Below are 16,942 nucleotides of genomic sequence, written 5' to 3'. Positions count from 1 at the left end.
CCCACCTACCTCCAGTCCCCTCACTGCCTCTCTATTTAGATACCTCTACCCCCCCACCTACCTCCAGTCCCCTCACTGCCTCTCTATTTAGATACCTCTACCCCCCCACCACACACACCACACCCTTATTGTTGTGTGTTACAAACAGCCTTTCATGTGGGGAAGTAGAGCGTGTAGATCCAGTCTATCCAGTTTCTCTATCAATGTCTGAACTTTTATCCCTTGTGGCAGAGAGGTGCTTTGATCCTGTTAGATACTGTGGGGAGGGAGGGACTGGGAGTCTGTCTCCCTAAAACCTGTACTCTCAGCCGTGTGTTATTTAGGCCTTCCATCAGGTGTGTGGTCCAAAAGTCTCTTTTCCAGCTTCTACCCCCAAGCCATAAGACTGCTGAACAATGAATCATATGGTCACCCGGACTATTTATTTTAGCTTATTTTGTAAATATTTTCTTAACTTTATTTTTCTTAACTGCACTGTTGGTTAAGGGCTTGTAAGTAAGTATTTCATGGTAAGGTCTACACCTGTTGTATTCGGCGCATGTGACAAATAAAATGTGATTTGTGCGTGTGTGTGTGGCAGCCACGTGTTTTATAGAGGTGAAACGGGTCAATTAACCTTTAACAATTAACCGCTCACTCATCTCTGCTAAAGCACTGATGCTCACTGGCCCATACACATACACACGCTGCATACATAAACCCTGATGATGTTCACCAGTGGAGGCTGCTGAGGGGAGGATGACTCATAATAATGGCCAGCATGGAATGGTATAAAACACAGGGCTTTCATGTGTTTGATACCATTCCATTTACTCCATGAACATCACAGTTCTCTGATTGGCAGATAAGGCCATGCAGGCGTGAAAAGAAAATAGAGCACAGATAGAGGCAGCATTACTGCAGACGCCAAACTCTCTTTACCTTTCATAGTATTCAGTTGGAATTAGCTTTGTAATAAACTTGCCACATTTTGTTTTTCTGGTTTTCTGGGCAGATACCCAACTCCCACTGTTTTCTGTTCAGCTAGGTTTGCAATGAAAACAGGGATTTACTGTAAGTTAGTTGGTTTGATGGATGTCTTCTGTGCTGTGTACCACTCCCAACAACTACTGAAGCAACAGCTACTGAGAAAGGACTGATTGGATGGTGTGAGAATGATCAGGACTGAACAGGAGTATGCTAGTACTGCGATACAAACGTATGTGTGTTGTCCTGGCCGAACGTTGTTTTAAAGAACCTGTTATATTGGAGTTGTGGGAAAGACGGCCGTGCAGTTGGTTTTAATGATCAGTGTTAGCTGAATAGGGTCAGTATGGAGGGGTATTGTTTTCTTGTTTAATCATAGATAGCCTATCATCCCAGGACACTACAGCATATTGATTTGTAGGGTGGCAGATAACCTAGAGGTTAGAGCGTTGGGCCAGTAACCGAAAGGTTGCGGGTTAGAATACTCGAGCCGACAAGGTGAAAAAGTTGCCAATGTGCCCTTGAGCAAGGCACTTAACCCTTATTTGCTCCAAGGGTGCTGTACTACTATGGCTGACCCTGTAAAACAACACATTTCACTGCACCGTATGTGACAATAAAACATAAAAAAAATGGTTATAATTACTTTGCTATTGAATATCCAGAGATAAGACAAGAACTCCCTGTATATCTGTACACATTCTGTACACATTCTTCAAGAATGAGCTACAATTACTATCTGTTACAGTGAGACGACTCAAGGGCATTTTCTGTGTTAAGAATGTTTTTGTTTTCTCAGATGTTCTACATCTTTTGTGTGACTGAATATCAAGCGTTATGAAAGGAAGTTTAGTTTTTGCATGTAACTGGGAATACATTTCCTTTTCCAAACTCTTTACTTTGAGTTACTACATCCCAGTTCTATCTGTGATACATTTTTATGTTTCCACACTTTTTCTGTAATAATAATTGATTATTCATTTATATGTTTGTGTTCTCTAGTATTTTGCACAAAGCACTTTGCAATAGTGTTTCCATAGCAGTAGTCTGTATGTACAGTACTCTATGTCCTGCCAGTATTCCAGTTTTTCCTGATGGTAAACCAGTCAATATTGACAGTACAGTGGAACACTGGGCTGTCCCCACCTGTGGTTATGGAATGCAATGTTTCCCAAACAATATTTGTATAGAAATCCTCCCCAGGGTGTGTTAGTGTTGTGTAAGTGGGCTATGTTGTGCTGTAACATTCTCCATAGGGGAGTGATATATACAGTACCTGCTAGATCACTACAGATATTCACATTTCTATATTCTCATGTGACATAATGCAAATATTTCCACCACTACATTTGAATGGATTTTGAAGGATAAAACCAGATACCAGAGGAGCAGAGGAGTGGATATCATCTGTTTCCTATCTCAGTCAACCCACTTTTGTTCAGCACAGCATGTATTCTACCCTGCCAGAAGAACAGAAAGATTAGCCTATTCACCCTGATATATTTCTCTGTCATTTCCCCCTATCTGTGGCCATAAACTTGCCCATCAATCCTACTGTTCTAAGTTCATTGGCAAGTATTTGGGTTAGTCAATTATTGTTCTAAATTGACTGAAGTTGAACTGAGTTTCTCCCTGTTAAATGGCATGGATAGTGTGTTCTGCTAAATCATGTAATATGCATAGTTGAGAGCAGCAGGTCTCCTGTTGGACTGAATGACAGTCTGGATGAGAGATCTCTGACTCAGTGTTGTATAGGACTACTGGGTGGGAACAGGGGGATGTATGGAGAACAGTGACTCAGGGTGACATATTCAGTGGTAGTCTGTCTCACTGTTCAAACTCCTGTTCATATCTGTGCTGCCTCTTCTCTGTGGTACTCACTCTGAGACCCTAGCTGTCTGGGTCTGTACTCACTGAGACCATAGCTGTCTGGGTCTGTCCTCACTGAGACCCTAGCTGTCTGGGTCTGTACTCACTCTGAGACCCTAGATGTCTGGGTCTGTACTCACTGAGACCATAGCTGTCTGGGTCTGTCCTCACTGAGACCCTAGCTGTCTGGGTCTGTACTCACTGAGACCCTAGCTGTCTGGGTCTGTACTCACTGAGACCCCAGCTGTCTGGGTCTGTACTCACTCTGAGATCCTAGCTGTCTGGGTCTGTACTCACTCTGAGACCCTAGCTGTCTGGGTCTGTCCTCACTCTGAGACCCTAGCTGTCTGGGTCTGTCCTCACTCTGAGACCCTAGCTGTCTGGGTCTGTCCTCACTCTGAGACCCTAGCTGTCTGGGTCTGTCCTCACTCTGAGACCCTAGCTGTCTGGGTCTGTACTCACTGAGACCATAGCTGTCTGGGTCTGTCCTCACTCTGAGACCCTAGCTGTCTGGGTCTGTACTCACTGAGACCATAGCTCTCTGGGTCTGTCCTCACTCTGAGACCCTAGCTGTCTGGGTCTGTACTCACTGAGACCCTAGCTGTCTGGGTCTGTCCTCACTCTGAGAACCTAGCTGTCTGGGTCTGTACTCACTGAGACCCTAGCTGTCTGGGTTTGTCCTCACTCTGAGACCCTAGCTGTCTGGGTCTGTACTCACTGAGACCCTAGCTGTCTGGGTCTGTCCTCACTCTGAGACCCTAGCTGTCTGGGTCTGTACTCACTGAGACCATAGCTGTCTGGGTCTGTCCTCACTCTGAGACCCTAGCTGTCTGGGTCTGTACTCACTGAGACCCTAGCTGTCTGGGTCTGTCCTCACTCTGAGACCCTAGCTGTCTGGGTCTGTCCTCACTCTGAGACCCTAGCTGTCTGGGTCTGTCCTCACTCTGAGACCCTAGCTGTCTGGGTCTGTCCTCACTCTGAGACCCTAGCTGTCTGGGTCTGTACTCACTGAGACCCTAGCTGTCTGGGTCTGTACTCACTGAGACCCTAGCTGTCTGGGTCTGTACTCACTGAGACCCTAGCTGTCTGGGTCTGTACTCACTGAGACCCTAGCTGTCTGGGTCTGTCCTCACTCTGAGACCCTAGCTGTCTGGGTCTGTCCTCACTCTGAGACCCTAGCTCTCTGGGTCTGTCCTCACTCTGAGACCCTAGCTGTCTGGGTCTGTACTCACTGAGACCCTAGCTGTCTGGGTCTGTCCTCACTCTGAGAACCTAGCTGTCTGGGTCTGTACTCACTGAGACCCTAGCTGTCTGGGTCTGTCCTCACTCTGAGACCCTAGCTGTCTGGGTCTGTACTCACTGAGACCATAGCTGTCTGGCTCTGTCCTCACTCTGAGACCCTAGCTGTCTGGGTCTGTACTCACTGAGACCCTAGCTGTCTGGGTCTTTACTCACTGAGACCCTAGCTGTCTGGGTCTGTCCTCACTCTGAGACCCTAGCTGTCTGGGTCTGTACTCACTGAGACCATAGCTCTCTGGGTCTGTCCTCACTCTGAGACCCTAGCTGTCTGGGTCTGTACTCACTGAGACCCTAGCTGTCTGGGTCTGTCCTCACTCTGAGAACCTAGCTGTCTGGGTCTGTACTCACTGAGACCCTAGCTGTCTGGGTTTGTCCTCACTCTGAGACCCTAGCTGTCTGGGTCTGTACTCACTGAGACCCTAGCTGTCTGGGTCTGTCCTCACTCTGAGACCCTAGCTGTCTGGGTCTGTACTCACTGAGACCATAGCTGTCTGGGTCTGTCCTCACTCTGAGACCCTAGCTGTCTGGGTCTGTACTCACTGAGACCCTAGCTGTCTGGGTCTGTCCTCACTCTGAGACCCTAGCTGTCTGGGTCTGTCCTCACTCTGAGACCCTAGCTGTCTGGGTCTGTCCTCACTCTGAGACCCTAGCTGTCTGGGTCTGTCCTCACTCTGAGACCCTAGCTGTCTGGGTCTGTACTCACTGAGACCCTAGCTGTCTGGGTCTGTACTCACTGAGACCCTAGCTGTCTGGGTCTGTACTCACTGAGACCCTAGCTGTCTGGGTCTGTACTCACTGAGACCCTAGCTGTCTGGGTCTGTCCTCACTCTGAGACCCTAGCTGTCTGGGTCTGTCCTCACTCTGAGACCCTAGCTCTCTGGGTCTGTCCTCACTCTGAGACCCTAGCTGTCTGGGTCTGTACTCACTGAGACCCTAGCTGTCTGGGTCTGTCCTCACTCTGAGAACCTAGCTGTCTGGGTCTGTACTCACTGAGACCCTAGCTGTCTGGGTCTGTCCTCACTCTGAGACCCTAGCTGTCTGGGTCTGTACTCACTGAGACCATAGCTGTCTGGCTCTGTCCTCACTCTGAGACCCTAGCTGTCTGGGTCTGTACTCACTGAGACCCTAGCTGTCTGGGTCTTTACTCACTGAGACCCTAGCTGTCTGGGTCTGTCCTCACTCTGAGACCATAGCTGTCTGGGTCTGTCCTCATTCAGGCATATGCCTGACAACGTGATGGGTTTAAGAGACTGATTTACTGGGTGTGTATCGGAATGTTTTGATGGATACTTGGGACATTGAACCCCCCACCCCCCACACACACAAACATACACACAAAAAAAGATGGAGACTCCTGCGCAACCATTAATGACCATTAATACATTTTGATCCAATTTGGGTTCTGTGTGCAGCCTGAGCTCTGGATCAGAACACTGAGACCTGCATGCTACTGCTGCTGTGGACACACTGATGGAGCACTGTCTCCCTCTCTCTCTGTGTCTGTCTGTCTGACTTTGTCTGGTTCAGTTTCCCTGTGTTTTTGTGGTCATGAGTAGCCTATTTGCCTGTGGAACAACTATATTTGTGTCCCTCAAACCTGAATGCAATACTCAACTGAAATAAAATCGTAATTTCCTAACAATTTTCCTAATATGTGATCGGCATGGTATGAGATTGAGTTTCGGATGTAATGAGATTGAGTTTTATTATTTTGCTATCTGACAGGTATTTACCTGCGTAGTCCGCGCTCCTCTGACTTTTTCAGTTGTAGCGCGCAGCGCGGGGGCGTGACGGGAGACAGAGCGAGCTGGCTACAGAGAAAGAAGAGGCAGCGAGACATCCCACTCCCTATTTTGTTCTGTTTCATGGACGTCAATGAACTAAGAAGAATACCAGACCCAGCTGCTTTCGTATTGGTGTCTATGGGAGAGCCACCCCCTTAAGTAAACAGGAACTGATCATTTTTTGTTCGATGGTTAACGTCCTGAGTGAACTGTCTTTAGTTATCCAACATCTCTGCTGCCTGTGCACTGAGGTCACGCGCATACATTCCTGAGGGAGGGCGGGAGTAGAGGGAACTGCCTGATTAAACTGGTAGTAAAGAGCAGCGTCGACTATTGTTCAAATCAACCGTGATCTTCCGTCTGCGAGGGCAAGAGGGAGACAAGAGGACGAAAACCCGTTTTCCCTGTTTGTTTAGAGAAAATAATTATATATAAGCAACGTTGAACAACTCTTTCATATTTAAGCTATATAATTATTTATCTATCTTATCTGTGTGAAGATGAACGGGGTAACGCGGAGTCTGTGTACATTTGAGGACATCAGAGCTGATGAGAGAACAGCGGTAAGACAAAAACTATTTAAGTGAACATGTTTTACTATCCTTCTCACTGCGTTCCGGATGGCTAGACAGTCTGGCAGGCAGGCAGATGGAGAGGCGCCACGTACGTGTGTCAAAGGTTATGTTATGTTATCACTATGTGGCTGCTTTATTTTTCCCACTTTTTTAAATATATTTTTTTCATTTATTCATGCCAACCAGTTGGATATGCAAATTGTTTTACATTATAATCTGACATCAATTACAATATTTAATTTAACCGATAGCACAATACCTTACTTTGGGACACAAAATGATACCCCTAAAGTAAGAATAAACAAGAAGAGATGAATTTCCTTCTGAGTATTGGTCTTAGATCCTCCTGACTGAAGTCTTATCAGGCTTACTAGCTTCCTCTGGTGTTAATGGGCTTTTTCTAGTAATTATAGTATTAACACACACACACACACACACACACACACACACACACCCTATTAGCCCAAATAACATCTGTGATCTGGCCAGAGGGACCAGACTGCTGTCACAAGTGAGCATCTTCATGTAGGGCTTACAGTAGTGTCAGCCAGAAGACTAGCCTACTTACCCTACAGTAAGACAGCTTCCTCAGTGTCCTCTCTCTATGCCAGGGGTGTCAAACTCATTTTGTCCTGGGGGGGCGCATTCGGTCTTCCTCCTTCCTCTGTGATTATTAGTGAGCTGGCCACAGTCAATAAACTGTATGAATGTAGGTCCATTATTTGCTTTTAGTCATTTTAAAGTATAAAAACATTTTATTTTTGTATTTTTCCTTAAACCAGCAGCGGGCAGGATTGGTCCCCATCGCGGGCGGGATCCAGGCCGTATGTTTGACACCCCTGCTCTATGCCCGTTAGACATTGTCATGTACCATAATTGTAGTGATTTAGGGTGGAACACATCTGTGAGGGGCATTGAACCAGTGATCCACAGGGCAGGCACACTACATCCAGACTGAGAACCAGGCTTATACAACCTTATAAGGTCCTTTGAGCTCTGCTCCACCTAGATGTTTACATCACCAGTCATTATCCCTGGTATAGAAGCTCTTAATCTCCTGTCTGGCTGGAGAAGGTTAATCATTGACCCTGTTAGACAAATGGCTCTGATGATGGTCTGTGTTCTATCTGGGGCCTGACCATTGGCCCACAACATGACACGTTCACCAGATAAACACAGTCTCCTGCAGAGCCATACAACAGCATGATGTTGGCCCTTAACATTTCACCCCCTTTGGTCAAGGTTTGGACTTAAGAATGATACACTGATCCTAAATATGTGCCTGTAGGTAACCTCGACCAGGAGCAACAGGCTATCAGAATTTAAGAACTTAACTTACCTATCAGCATGGTATAGGGCTATAAAACTGGATTATAAGGTCAAGGTACACAGTCAAATGATGAAGCACACGGCTAGATACATAACCTATGCTTTGTTCATGCTAGTCGGGTTTATCTTGTTTTATATTTGAACATAAACAACTAGGGGTGTGGGAACGATGCAGCTCTCAAATTAGAATCACCGCCTAATACAACGTCGTCCTTATCAGATACAATGGAACAACAAACATTCTACACCCACATTCTTGACTTATCGTATCTGATCTGGTTATTAAGACCAGGGAGATACAGCAACATGGAATAAATATAGGAGTAATATGGTTATTAAGACCAGGGAGATACAGCAACATGGAATAAATATAGGATGAATATGGTTATTAAGGCCAGGGAGATACAGCAACATGGAATAAATATAGAAGGAATATGGTTATTAAGGCCAGGGAGATACAGCAACATGGAATAAATATAGGAGGAATATGGTTATTAAGGCCAGGGAGATACAGCAACATGGAATAAATATAGGAGGAATATGGTTATTAAGGCCAGGGAGATACAGCAACATGGAATAAATATAGGAGGAATATGGTTATTAAGACCAGGGAGATACAGCAACATGGAATAAATATAGGAGGAATATGGTTATTAAGGCCAGGGAGATACAGCAACATGGAATAAATATAGGAGGAATATGGTTATTAAGGCCAGGGAGATACAGCAACATGGAATAAATATAGGAGGAATATGGTTATTAAGGCCAGGGAGATACAGCAACATGGAATAAATATAGGAGGAATATGGTTATTAAGACCAGGGAGATACAGCAACATGGAATAAATATAGGAGGAATATGGTTATTAAGGCCAGGGAGATACAGCAACATGGAATAAATATAGGAGGAATATGGTTATTAAGACCAGGGAGATACAGCAACATGGAATAAATATAGGAGGAATATGGTTATTAAGACCAGGGAGATACAGCAACATGGAATAAATATAGGAGGAATATGGTTATTAAGACCAGGGAGATACAGCAACATGGAATAAATATAGGAGGAATATGGTTATTAAGACCAGGGAGATACAGCAACATGGAATAAATATAGGAGGAATATGGTTATTAAGACCAGGGAGATACAGCAACATGGAATAAATATAGGAGGAATATGGTTATTAAGACCAGGGAGATACAGCAACATGGAATAAATATAGGAGGAATATGGTTATTAAGACCAGGGAGATACAGCAACATGGAATAAATATAGGAGGAATATGGTTATTAAGACCAGGGAGATACAGCAACATGGAATAAATATAGGAGGAATATGGTTATTAAGACCAGGGAGATACAGCAACATGGAATAAATATAGGAGGAATATGGTTATTAAGACCAGGGAGATACAGCAACATGGAATAAATATAGGAGGAATATGGTTATTAAGACCAGGGAGATACAGCAACATGGAATAAATATAGGAGGAATATGGTTATTAAGACCAGGGAGATACAGCAACATGGAATAAATATAGGAGGAATATGGTTATTAAGGCCAGGGAGATACAGCAACATGGAATAAATATAGGAGGAATATGGTTATTAAGGCCAGGGAGATACAGCAACATGGAATAAATATAGGAGGAATATGGTTATTAAGGCCAGGGAGATACAGCAACATGGAATAAATATAGGAGGAATATGGTTATTAAGGCCAGGGAGATACAGCAACATGGAATAAATATAGGAGGAATATGGTTATTAAGGCCAGGGAGATACAGCAACATGGAATAAATATAGGAGGAATATGGTTATTAAGGCCAGGGAGATACAGCAACATGGAATAAATATAGGAGGAATATGGTTATTAAGGCCAGGGAGATACAGCAACATGGAATAAATATAGGAGGAATATGGTTATTAAGGCCAGGGAGATACAGCAACATGGAATAAATATAGGAGGAATATGGTTATTAAGGCCAGGGAGATACAGCAACATGGAATAAATATAGGAGGAATATGGTTATTAAGGCCAGGGAGATACAGCAACATGGAATAAATATAGGAGGAATATGGTTATTAAGGCCAGGGAGATACAGCAACATGGAATAAATATAGGAGGAATATGGTTATTAAGGCCAGGGAGATACAGCAACATGGAATAAATATAGGAGGAATATGGTTATTAAGGCCAGGGAGATACAGCAACATGGAATAAATATAGGAGGAATATGGTTATTAAGGCCAGGGAGATACAGCAACATGGGATAAATATAGGAGGACGGGCTGATTCTGTGCTATAGCCTTGTGAAAGACCTTTAAAGTCCATTTAGGCTAAACGTTATGAGAAGAGGAGGACTGCGAAATATAAGGAAAATAAATGTTCTCAAAATTGCAACAGTGAAGGGTGTGTTTGTGTGTATGCAGGTATGTGTGCCCTCCAGCTGTAGTTGAACTATGCCTGGATAGAAGGAACACTGTTTGTGTGAGAGTGAGTATTGATATTATGCAGAACATTGACAGAACAGCCAGTACATTCCTCATGACTATCTATTAATCCACACTCTCATTCATTCTTAAATATAACATCCATCCAGTCACCAGAGAGTTTTGGTAATTCTCTTCTTTTCCGTCACTAGGCTTTTGTCAGCATTCCTACTTTTTAAATAATGCCTCATGATCCACCCTGATTCCTCATGTTTACTGAGCTCACCCATCCCTCCACATTACCTCGCTATGGAGAATGTGACATCACTGTCTGGAACTGTGCAAGACATGACCTTCTGACTCATCTATGAGGAGGAACCAGAAACAGTCTTCCCACCACCAGGAACTAGTAGAAGAAGCATCAACTCACACACTAAACAAGACAACCTCATTCCATTTCCACACTATAGGAAGCAGTAACTCACACACTAAACAAGACAACCTCATTCCATTTCCACACTATAGGAAGCAGTAACTCAGACACTAAACAAGACAACCTCATTCCATTTCCACACTATAGGAAGCAGTAACTCACACACTAAACAAGACAACCTCATTCCATTTCCACACTATAGGAAGCAGTAACTCAGACACTAAACAAGACAACCTCATTCCATTTCCACACTATAGGAAGCAGTAACTCACACACTAAACAAGACAACCTCATTCCATTTCCACACTATAGGAAGCAGTAACTCACACACTAAACAAGACAACCTCATTCCATTTCCACACTATAGGAAGCAGTAACTCAGACACTAAACAAGACAACCTCATTCCATTTCCACACTATAGGAAGCAGTAACTCAGACACTAAACAAGACAACCTCATTCCATTTCCACACTATAGGAAGCAGTAACTCACACACTAAACAAGACAACCTCATTCCATTTCCACACTATAGGAAGCAGTAACTCAGACACTAAACAAGACAACCTCATTCCATTTCCACACTATAGGAAGCAGTAACTCAGACACTAAACAAGACAACCTCATTCCATTTCCACACTATAGGAAGCAGTAACTCAGACACTAAACAAGACAACCTCATTCCATTTCCACACTATAGGAAGCAGTAACTCAGACACTAAACAAGACAACCTCATTCCATTTCCACACTATAGGAAGCAGTAACTCAGACACTAAACAAGACAACCTCATTCCATTTCCACACTATAGGAAGCAGTAACTCATGCAGGTCTTGTTGCTAAGTATGTATGTTGCTAGGGTAGAAAGTACTACTCCCTCAGTAAAGATGAATAGGTACATGCCTAGAACTCATTCCACAGGAAACCATAACTCTGTCATCATTTGTACAGATTTATCACCTAGTACCCCCAGAGGAAAGAACAGACAATGCTCATAACACTTTCTTTATTTACCCGTGTGCACATCTTATTTACCCGTGTGGAGGTCCTATTTACCCGTGTGGAGGTCCTATTTACCCGTGTGGAGGTCTTATTTACCCGTGTGGAGGTCTTATTTACCCGTGTGCACGTCTTATTTACCCGTGTGGAGGTCCTATTTACCCCTGTGGAGGTCCTATTTACCCGTGTGAAGGTCCTATTTACCCGTGTGAAGGTCCTATTTACCCGTGTGAAGGTCCTATTTACCCGTGTGGAGGTCCTATTTACCCGTGTGGAGGTCTTATTTACCCGTGTGGAGGTCTTATTTACCCGTGTGCACGTCCTATTTACCCGTGTGGAGGTCTTATTTACCCGTGTGGAGGTCCTATTTACCCGTGTGCAGGTCCTATTTACCCGTGTGCAGGTCCTATTTACCCGTGTGGAGGTCCTATTTACCCGTGTGGAGGTCTTATTTACCCGTGTGGAGGTCTTATTTACCCGTGTGGAGGTCTTATTTACCCGTGTGGAGGTCTTATTTACCCGTGTGGACGTCCTATTTACCCGTGTGCACGTCCTATTTACCCGTGTGCACATCCTATTTACCCGTGTGCACGTCTTATTTACCCGTGTGCACGTCTTATTTACCCGTGTGCACGTCTTATTTACCCGTGTGCACGTCCTATTTACCCGTGTGAACGTCCTATTTTCTCCGTGTGCACGTCCTATTTACCCGTGTGCACGTCCTATTTTCTCCGTGTGCACGTCCTATTTACCCGTGTGCACGTCCTATTTACCCGTGTGCACGTCCTATTTACCCGTGTGCACGTCCTATTTACCCGTGTGCACGTCCTATTTACCCGTGTGCACGTCCTATTTACCCGTGTGCACGTCCTATTTACCCGTGTGCACGTCCTATTTACCCGTGTGCACGTCTTATTTACCCGTGTGCACGTCTTATTTACCCGTGTGCACGTCTTATTTACCCGTGTGCACGTCCTATTTACCCGTGTGCACGTCCTATTTTCTCCGTGTGCACGTCCTATTTACCCGTGTGCACGTCCTATTTACCCGTGTGCACGTCCTATTTACCCGTGTGCACGTCCTATTTACCCGTGTGCACGTCCTATTTACCCGTGTGCTCGTCTTATTTACCCGTGTGCAGGTCTTATTTACCCGTGTGCACGTCCTATTTACCCGTGTGCACGTCCTATTTACCCGTGTGCACGTCCTATTTACCCGTGTGCACGTCCTATTTACCCGTGTGCACGTCTTATTTACCCGTGTGCAGGTCTTATTTACCCGTGTGCACGTCCTATTTACCCGTGTGCACGTCTTATTTACCCGTGTGCAGGTCTTATTTACCCGTGTGCAGGTCTTACAGCTTCTCTTCAACTGGAATCCCTTTTGTCCTAGCGTTTACTCTAGGCCATCTGTTGTATTCCCTTCTGACTGTAACACTGCACCAGTGATTGTATAGGAATGTCTCAGAGAATGTTTGTTCTCTGCTCCCTCGTTTTCTGACGTGTCTCTCGCTGTACCTGACCCCTTGTTCCTCATTCCTCACCCCTCACTGCACACATCACACCTGAACTCAGGTATGGGAATCAGACCACTCCGGAGGTTAACTGGAGACAGATTTATAAGGTTTAACACACACAGAAGCACACACACAGACGCACACACACACACACACACACACACTCACACACAGACACATGTACACACACACAGTAAGATTGGTTATGGACGGTTCATTCTCTCCTATGGAATGCAGTACAGAGGAAGAGGGTTTTCTCCCATAGGTGCTAGGTGATGTGGTACTGACTGGAACGTAGGTGCTGGGTGATGTGGTACTGACTGGAACGTAGGTGCTAGGTGATGTGGTACTGACTGGAACGTAGGTGCTGGGTGATGTGGTACTGACTGGAACGTAGGTGCTGGGTGATGTGGTACTGACTTGAACGTAGGTGCTGGGTGATGTGGTACTGACTGGAACGTAGGTGCTGGGTGATGTGGTACTGACTGGAACGTAGGTACTAGGTGATGTGGTACTGACTGGAACGTAGGTGCTAGGTGATGTGGTACTGACTGGAACGTAGGTGCTAGGTGATGTGGTACTGACTGGAACGTAGGTGCTAGGTGATGTGGTACTGACTGGAACATAGGTGCTGGGTGATGGGGTACTGACTGGAACGTAGGTGCTGGGTGATGTGGTACTGACTGGAATGTAGGTACTAGGTGATGTGGTGCTGACTGGAATGTAGGTGCTGGGTGATGTGGTACTGACTGGAACGTAGGTGCTGGGTGATGTGGTACTGACTGGAACGTAGGTGCTGGGTGATGTGGTACTGACTGGAACGTAGGTACTAGGTGATGTGGTACTGACTGGAACGTAGGTACTAGGTGATGTGGTACTGACTGGAACGTAGGTACTAGGTGATGTGGTACTGACTGGAACGTAGGTGATGTGGTACTGACTGGAACGTAGGTGATGTGGTACTGACTGGAACGTAGGTGCTAGGTGATGTGGTACTGACTGGAACGTAGGTGCTGGGTGATGTGGTACTGACTGGAATGTAGGTGCTGGGTGATGTGGTACTGACTGGAATGTAGGTACTAGGTGATGTGGTACTGACTGGAATGTAGGTGCTGGGTGATGTGGTACTGACTGGAACGTAGGTGCTGGGTGATGTGGTACTGACTGGAACGTAGGTGCTGGGTGATGTGGTACTGACTGGAACGTAGGTACTAGGTGATGTGGTACTGACTGGAACGTAGGTACTAGGTGATGTGGTACTGACTGGAACGTAGGTACTAGGTGATGTGGTACTGACTGGAACGTAGGTACTAGGTGATGTGGTACTGACTGGAACATAGGTGCTGGGTGATGTGGTACTGACTGGAATGTAGGTGCTGGGTGATGTGGTACTGACTGGAACGTAGGTGCTGGGTGATGTGGTACTGACTGGAACGTAGGTGCTGGGTGATGTGGTACTGACTGGAACGTAGGTGCTGGGTGATGTGGTACTGACTTGAACGTAGGTGCTAGGTGATGTGGTACTGACTTGAACGTAGGTGCTAGGTGATGTGGTACTGACTTGAACGTAGGTGCTGGGTGATGTGGTACTGACTGGAACGTAGGTACTAGGTGATGTGGTACTGATACCTGCTCCACTACCTCGTTTCCAGCTCTCTCAGGTTCCATTTATGACAGAGGAGGGACAGTACTGGACGCTGAGCTCTTACTGACATGTCTGTGTTGATGTTGTTTATATGGGTCTCTATTCCACTCTCCTATCAACTGGTGTAAGCAGGTAGTCTGCTGTTTCCAGTGTAGGGGTGGAAAGAGTCATTCAGCCTCTATCACACAGCTCTCCCTCTATTCCTTTGTTCTGCTTTGCCTGTCTCTCCCTCTCTCTCTACTCTCTACTCCATCTCTCTCTACTCTCTCTCTGTCTCTACTCTCAACTCTATCTCTCTCTACTCTCTCTCTGTCTCTACTCTCAACTCTATCTCTCTCTACTCTCTCTGTCTCTCTACTCTCTCTGTCTCTCTACTCTCTCTACTCTCTCTGTCTCTCTACTCTCTCTGTCTCTCTACTCTCTCTCTGTCTCTCTACTCTCTCTCTGTCTCTCTACTCTCTCTCTGTCTCTCTACTCTCTCTCTGTCTCTACTCTCAACTCTATCTCTCTCTACTCTCTCTGTCTCTCTACTCTCTCTGTCTCTCTACTCTCTCTGTCTCTCTACTCTCTCTCTGTCTCTCTACTCTCTCTCTGTCTCTCTACTCTCTCTCTGTCTCTCTACTCTCTCTCTGTCTCTCTACTCTCTCTGTCTCTCTACTCTCTCTGTCTCTCTACTCTCTCTGTCTCTCTACTCTCTCTCTGTCTCTCTACTCTCTCTGTCTCTCTACTCTCTCTGTCTCTCTACTCTCTCTCTGTCTCTCTACTCTCTCTGTCTCTCTACTCTCTCTCTGTCTCTCTACTCTCTCTGTCTCTCTACTCTCTCGCTGTCTCTCTACTCTCTCTCTGTCTCTCTACTCTCTCTCTGTCTCTCTACTCTCTCGCTGTCTCTCTACTCTCTCGCTGTCTCTACTCTCTCGCTGTCTCTCTACTCTCTCTGTCTCTCTACTCTCTCTCTGTCTCTCTACTGTCTCTCTACTCTCTCTCTGTCTCTCTACTCTCTCTCTGTCTCTCTACTGTCTCTCTACTCTCTCTACTGTCTCTCTACTCTCTCTCTGTCTCTCTACTCTCTCTCTGTCTCTCTACTCTCTCTGTCTCTCTACTCTCTCTCTGTCTCTCTACTCTCTCTGTCTCTCTACTCTCTCGCTGTCTCTCTACTCTCTCTCTGTCTCTCTACTCTCTCTCTGTCTCTCTACTCTCTCGCTGTCTCTCTACTCTCTCGCTGTCTCTACTCTCTCGCTGTCTCTCTACTCTCTCTGTCTCTCTACTCTCTCTCTGTCTCTCTACTGTCTCTCTACTCTCTCTCTGTCTCTCTACTCTCTCGCTGTCTCTCTACTCTCTCGCTGTCTCTACTCTCTCGCTGTCTCTCTACTCTCTCTGTCTCTCTACTCTCTCTCTGTCTCTCTACTGTCTCTCTACTCTCTCTCTGTCTCTCTACTCTCTCTCTGTCTCTCTACTGTCTCTCTACTCTCTCTACTGTCTCTCTACTCTCTCTCTGTCTCTCTACTCTCTCTCTGTCTCTCTACTCTCTCTGTCTCTCTACTCTCTCTCTGTCTCTCTACTCTCTCTGTCTCTCTACTCTCTCACTGTCTCTCTACTCTCTCTCTGTCTCTCTACTCTCTCTCTGTCTCTCTACTCTCTCGCTGTCTCTCTACTCTCTCGCTGTCTCTACTCTCTCGCTGTCTCTCTACTCTCTCTGTCTCTCTACTCTCTCTCTGTCTCTCTACTGTCTCTCTACTCTCTCTCTGTCTCTCTACTCTCTCTCTGTCTCTCTACTGTCTCTCTACTCTCTCTACTGTCTCTCTACTCTCTCTCTGTCTCTCTACTCTCTCTCTGTCTCTCTACTCTCTCTCTGTCTCTCTGTCTCTGTCTCTGTCTCTCTACTCTCGCTGTCTCTCTACTCTCTCTGTCTCTCTACTCTCTCTCTGTCTCTCTACTCTCGCTGTCTCTCTACTCTCTCTCTGTCTCTCTACTCTCTCTCTGTCTCTCTACTCTCGCTGTCTCTCTACTCTCTCTCTGTCTCTCTACTCTCTCTCTGTCTCTCTACTCTCTCGCTGTCTCTCTACTCTCTCGCTGTCTCTACTCTCTCTGTCTCTCTACTC

At 45.6% G+C, this 16,942-nt stretch overlaps 2 protein-coding genes across 6 annotated transcripts in view; both read left to right on the top strand.

Moving 5' to 3' along the window:
- The first annotated feature begins 6,014 nt into the window (after positions 1-6,014).
- Positions 6,015-16,942, top strand: part of LOC106575420 (tuftelin) — a 29,899-nt gene continuing 18,971 nt past the window's right edge. For all 4 annotated transcript variants that reach the window (XR_006759951.1, XR_006759953.1, XR_006759950.1 and 1 more), the window contains exon 1: positions 6,015-6,481. Coding sequence is in view for 1 of the 4 variants with exons in the window: in XM_045698693.1 (XP_045554649.1) it covers positions 6,419-6,481 (63 nt within the window). In the remaining 3 variants the exon portion in view is untranslated. The remainder of the gene's footprint in view (positions 6,482-16,942) is intronic.
- Positions 7,186-15,129, top strand: LOC123728100 (uncharacterized). 2 transcript variants are annotated; one of them, XM_045698690.1, is made up of 2 exons: positions 7,186-13,998; positions 14,183-15,129. In XM_045698690.1, exon 1 carries the CDS (start codon positions 11,672-11,674, stop codon positions 13,136-13,138), a length of 1,467 nt encoding a protein of 488 aa, XP_045554646.1. In that variant the 5' UTR covers positions 7,186-11,671; the 3' UTR covers positions 13,139-13,998; positions 14,183-15,129. The 2 variants fall into 2 exon arrangements, with proteins under 2 accessions (XP_045554646.1, XP_045554643.1); XM_045698687.1 differs by having other exon boundaries at positions 7,186-14,123; positions 14,275-15,129.

This window comes from Salmo salar, chromosome ssa02, assembly GCF_905237065.1.
Source record: "Salmo salar chromosome ssa02, Ssal_v3.1, whole genome shotgun sequence".
Classification (NCBI taxonomy): domain Eukaryota; kingdom Metazoa; phylum Chordata; class Actinopteri; order Salmoniformes; family Salmonidae; genus Salmo; species Salmo salar.
Note: the sequence above shows the minus strand (reverse complement) of the source record. Positions and strands in the feature narration are given on the sequence as shown.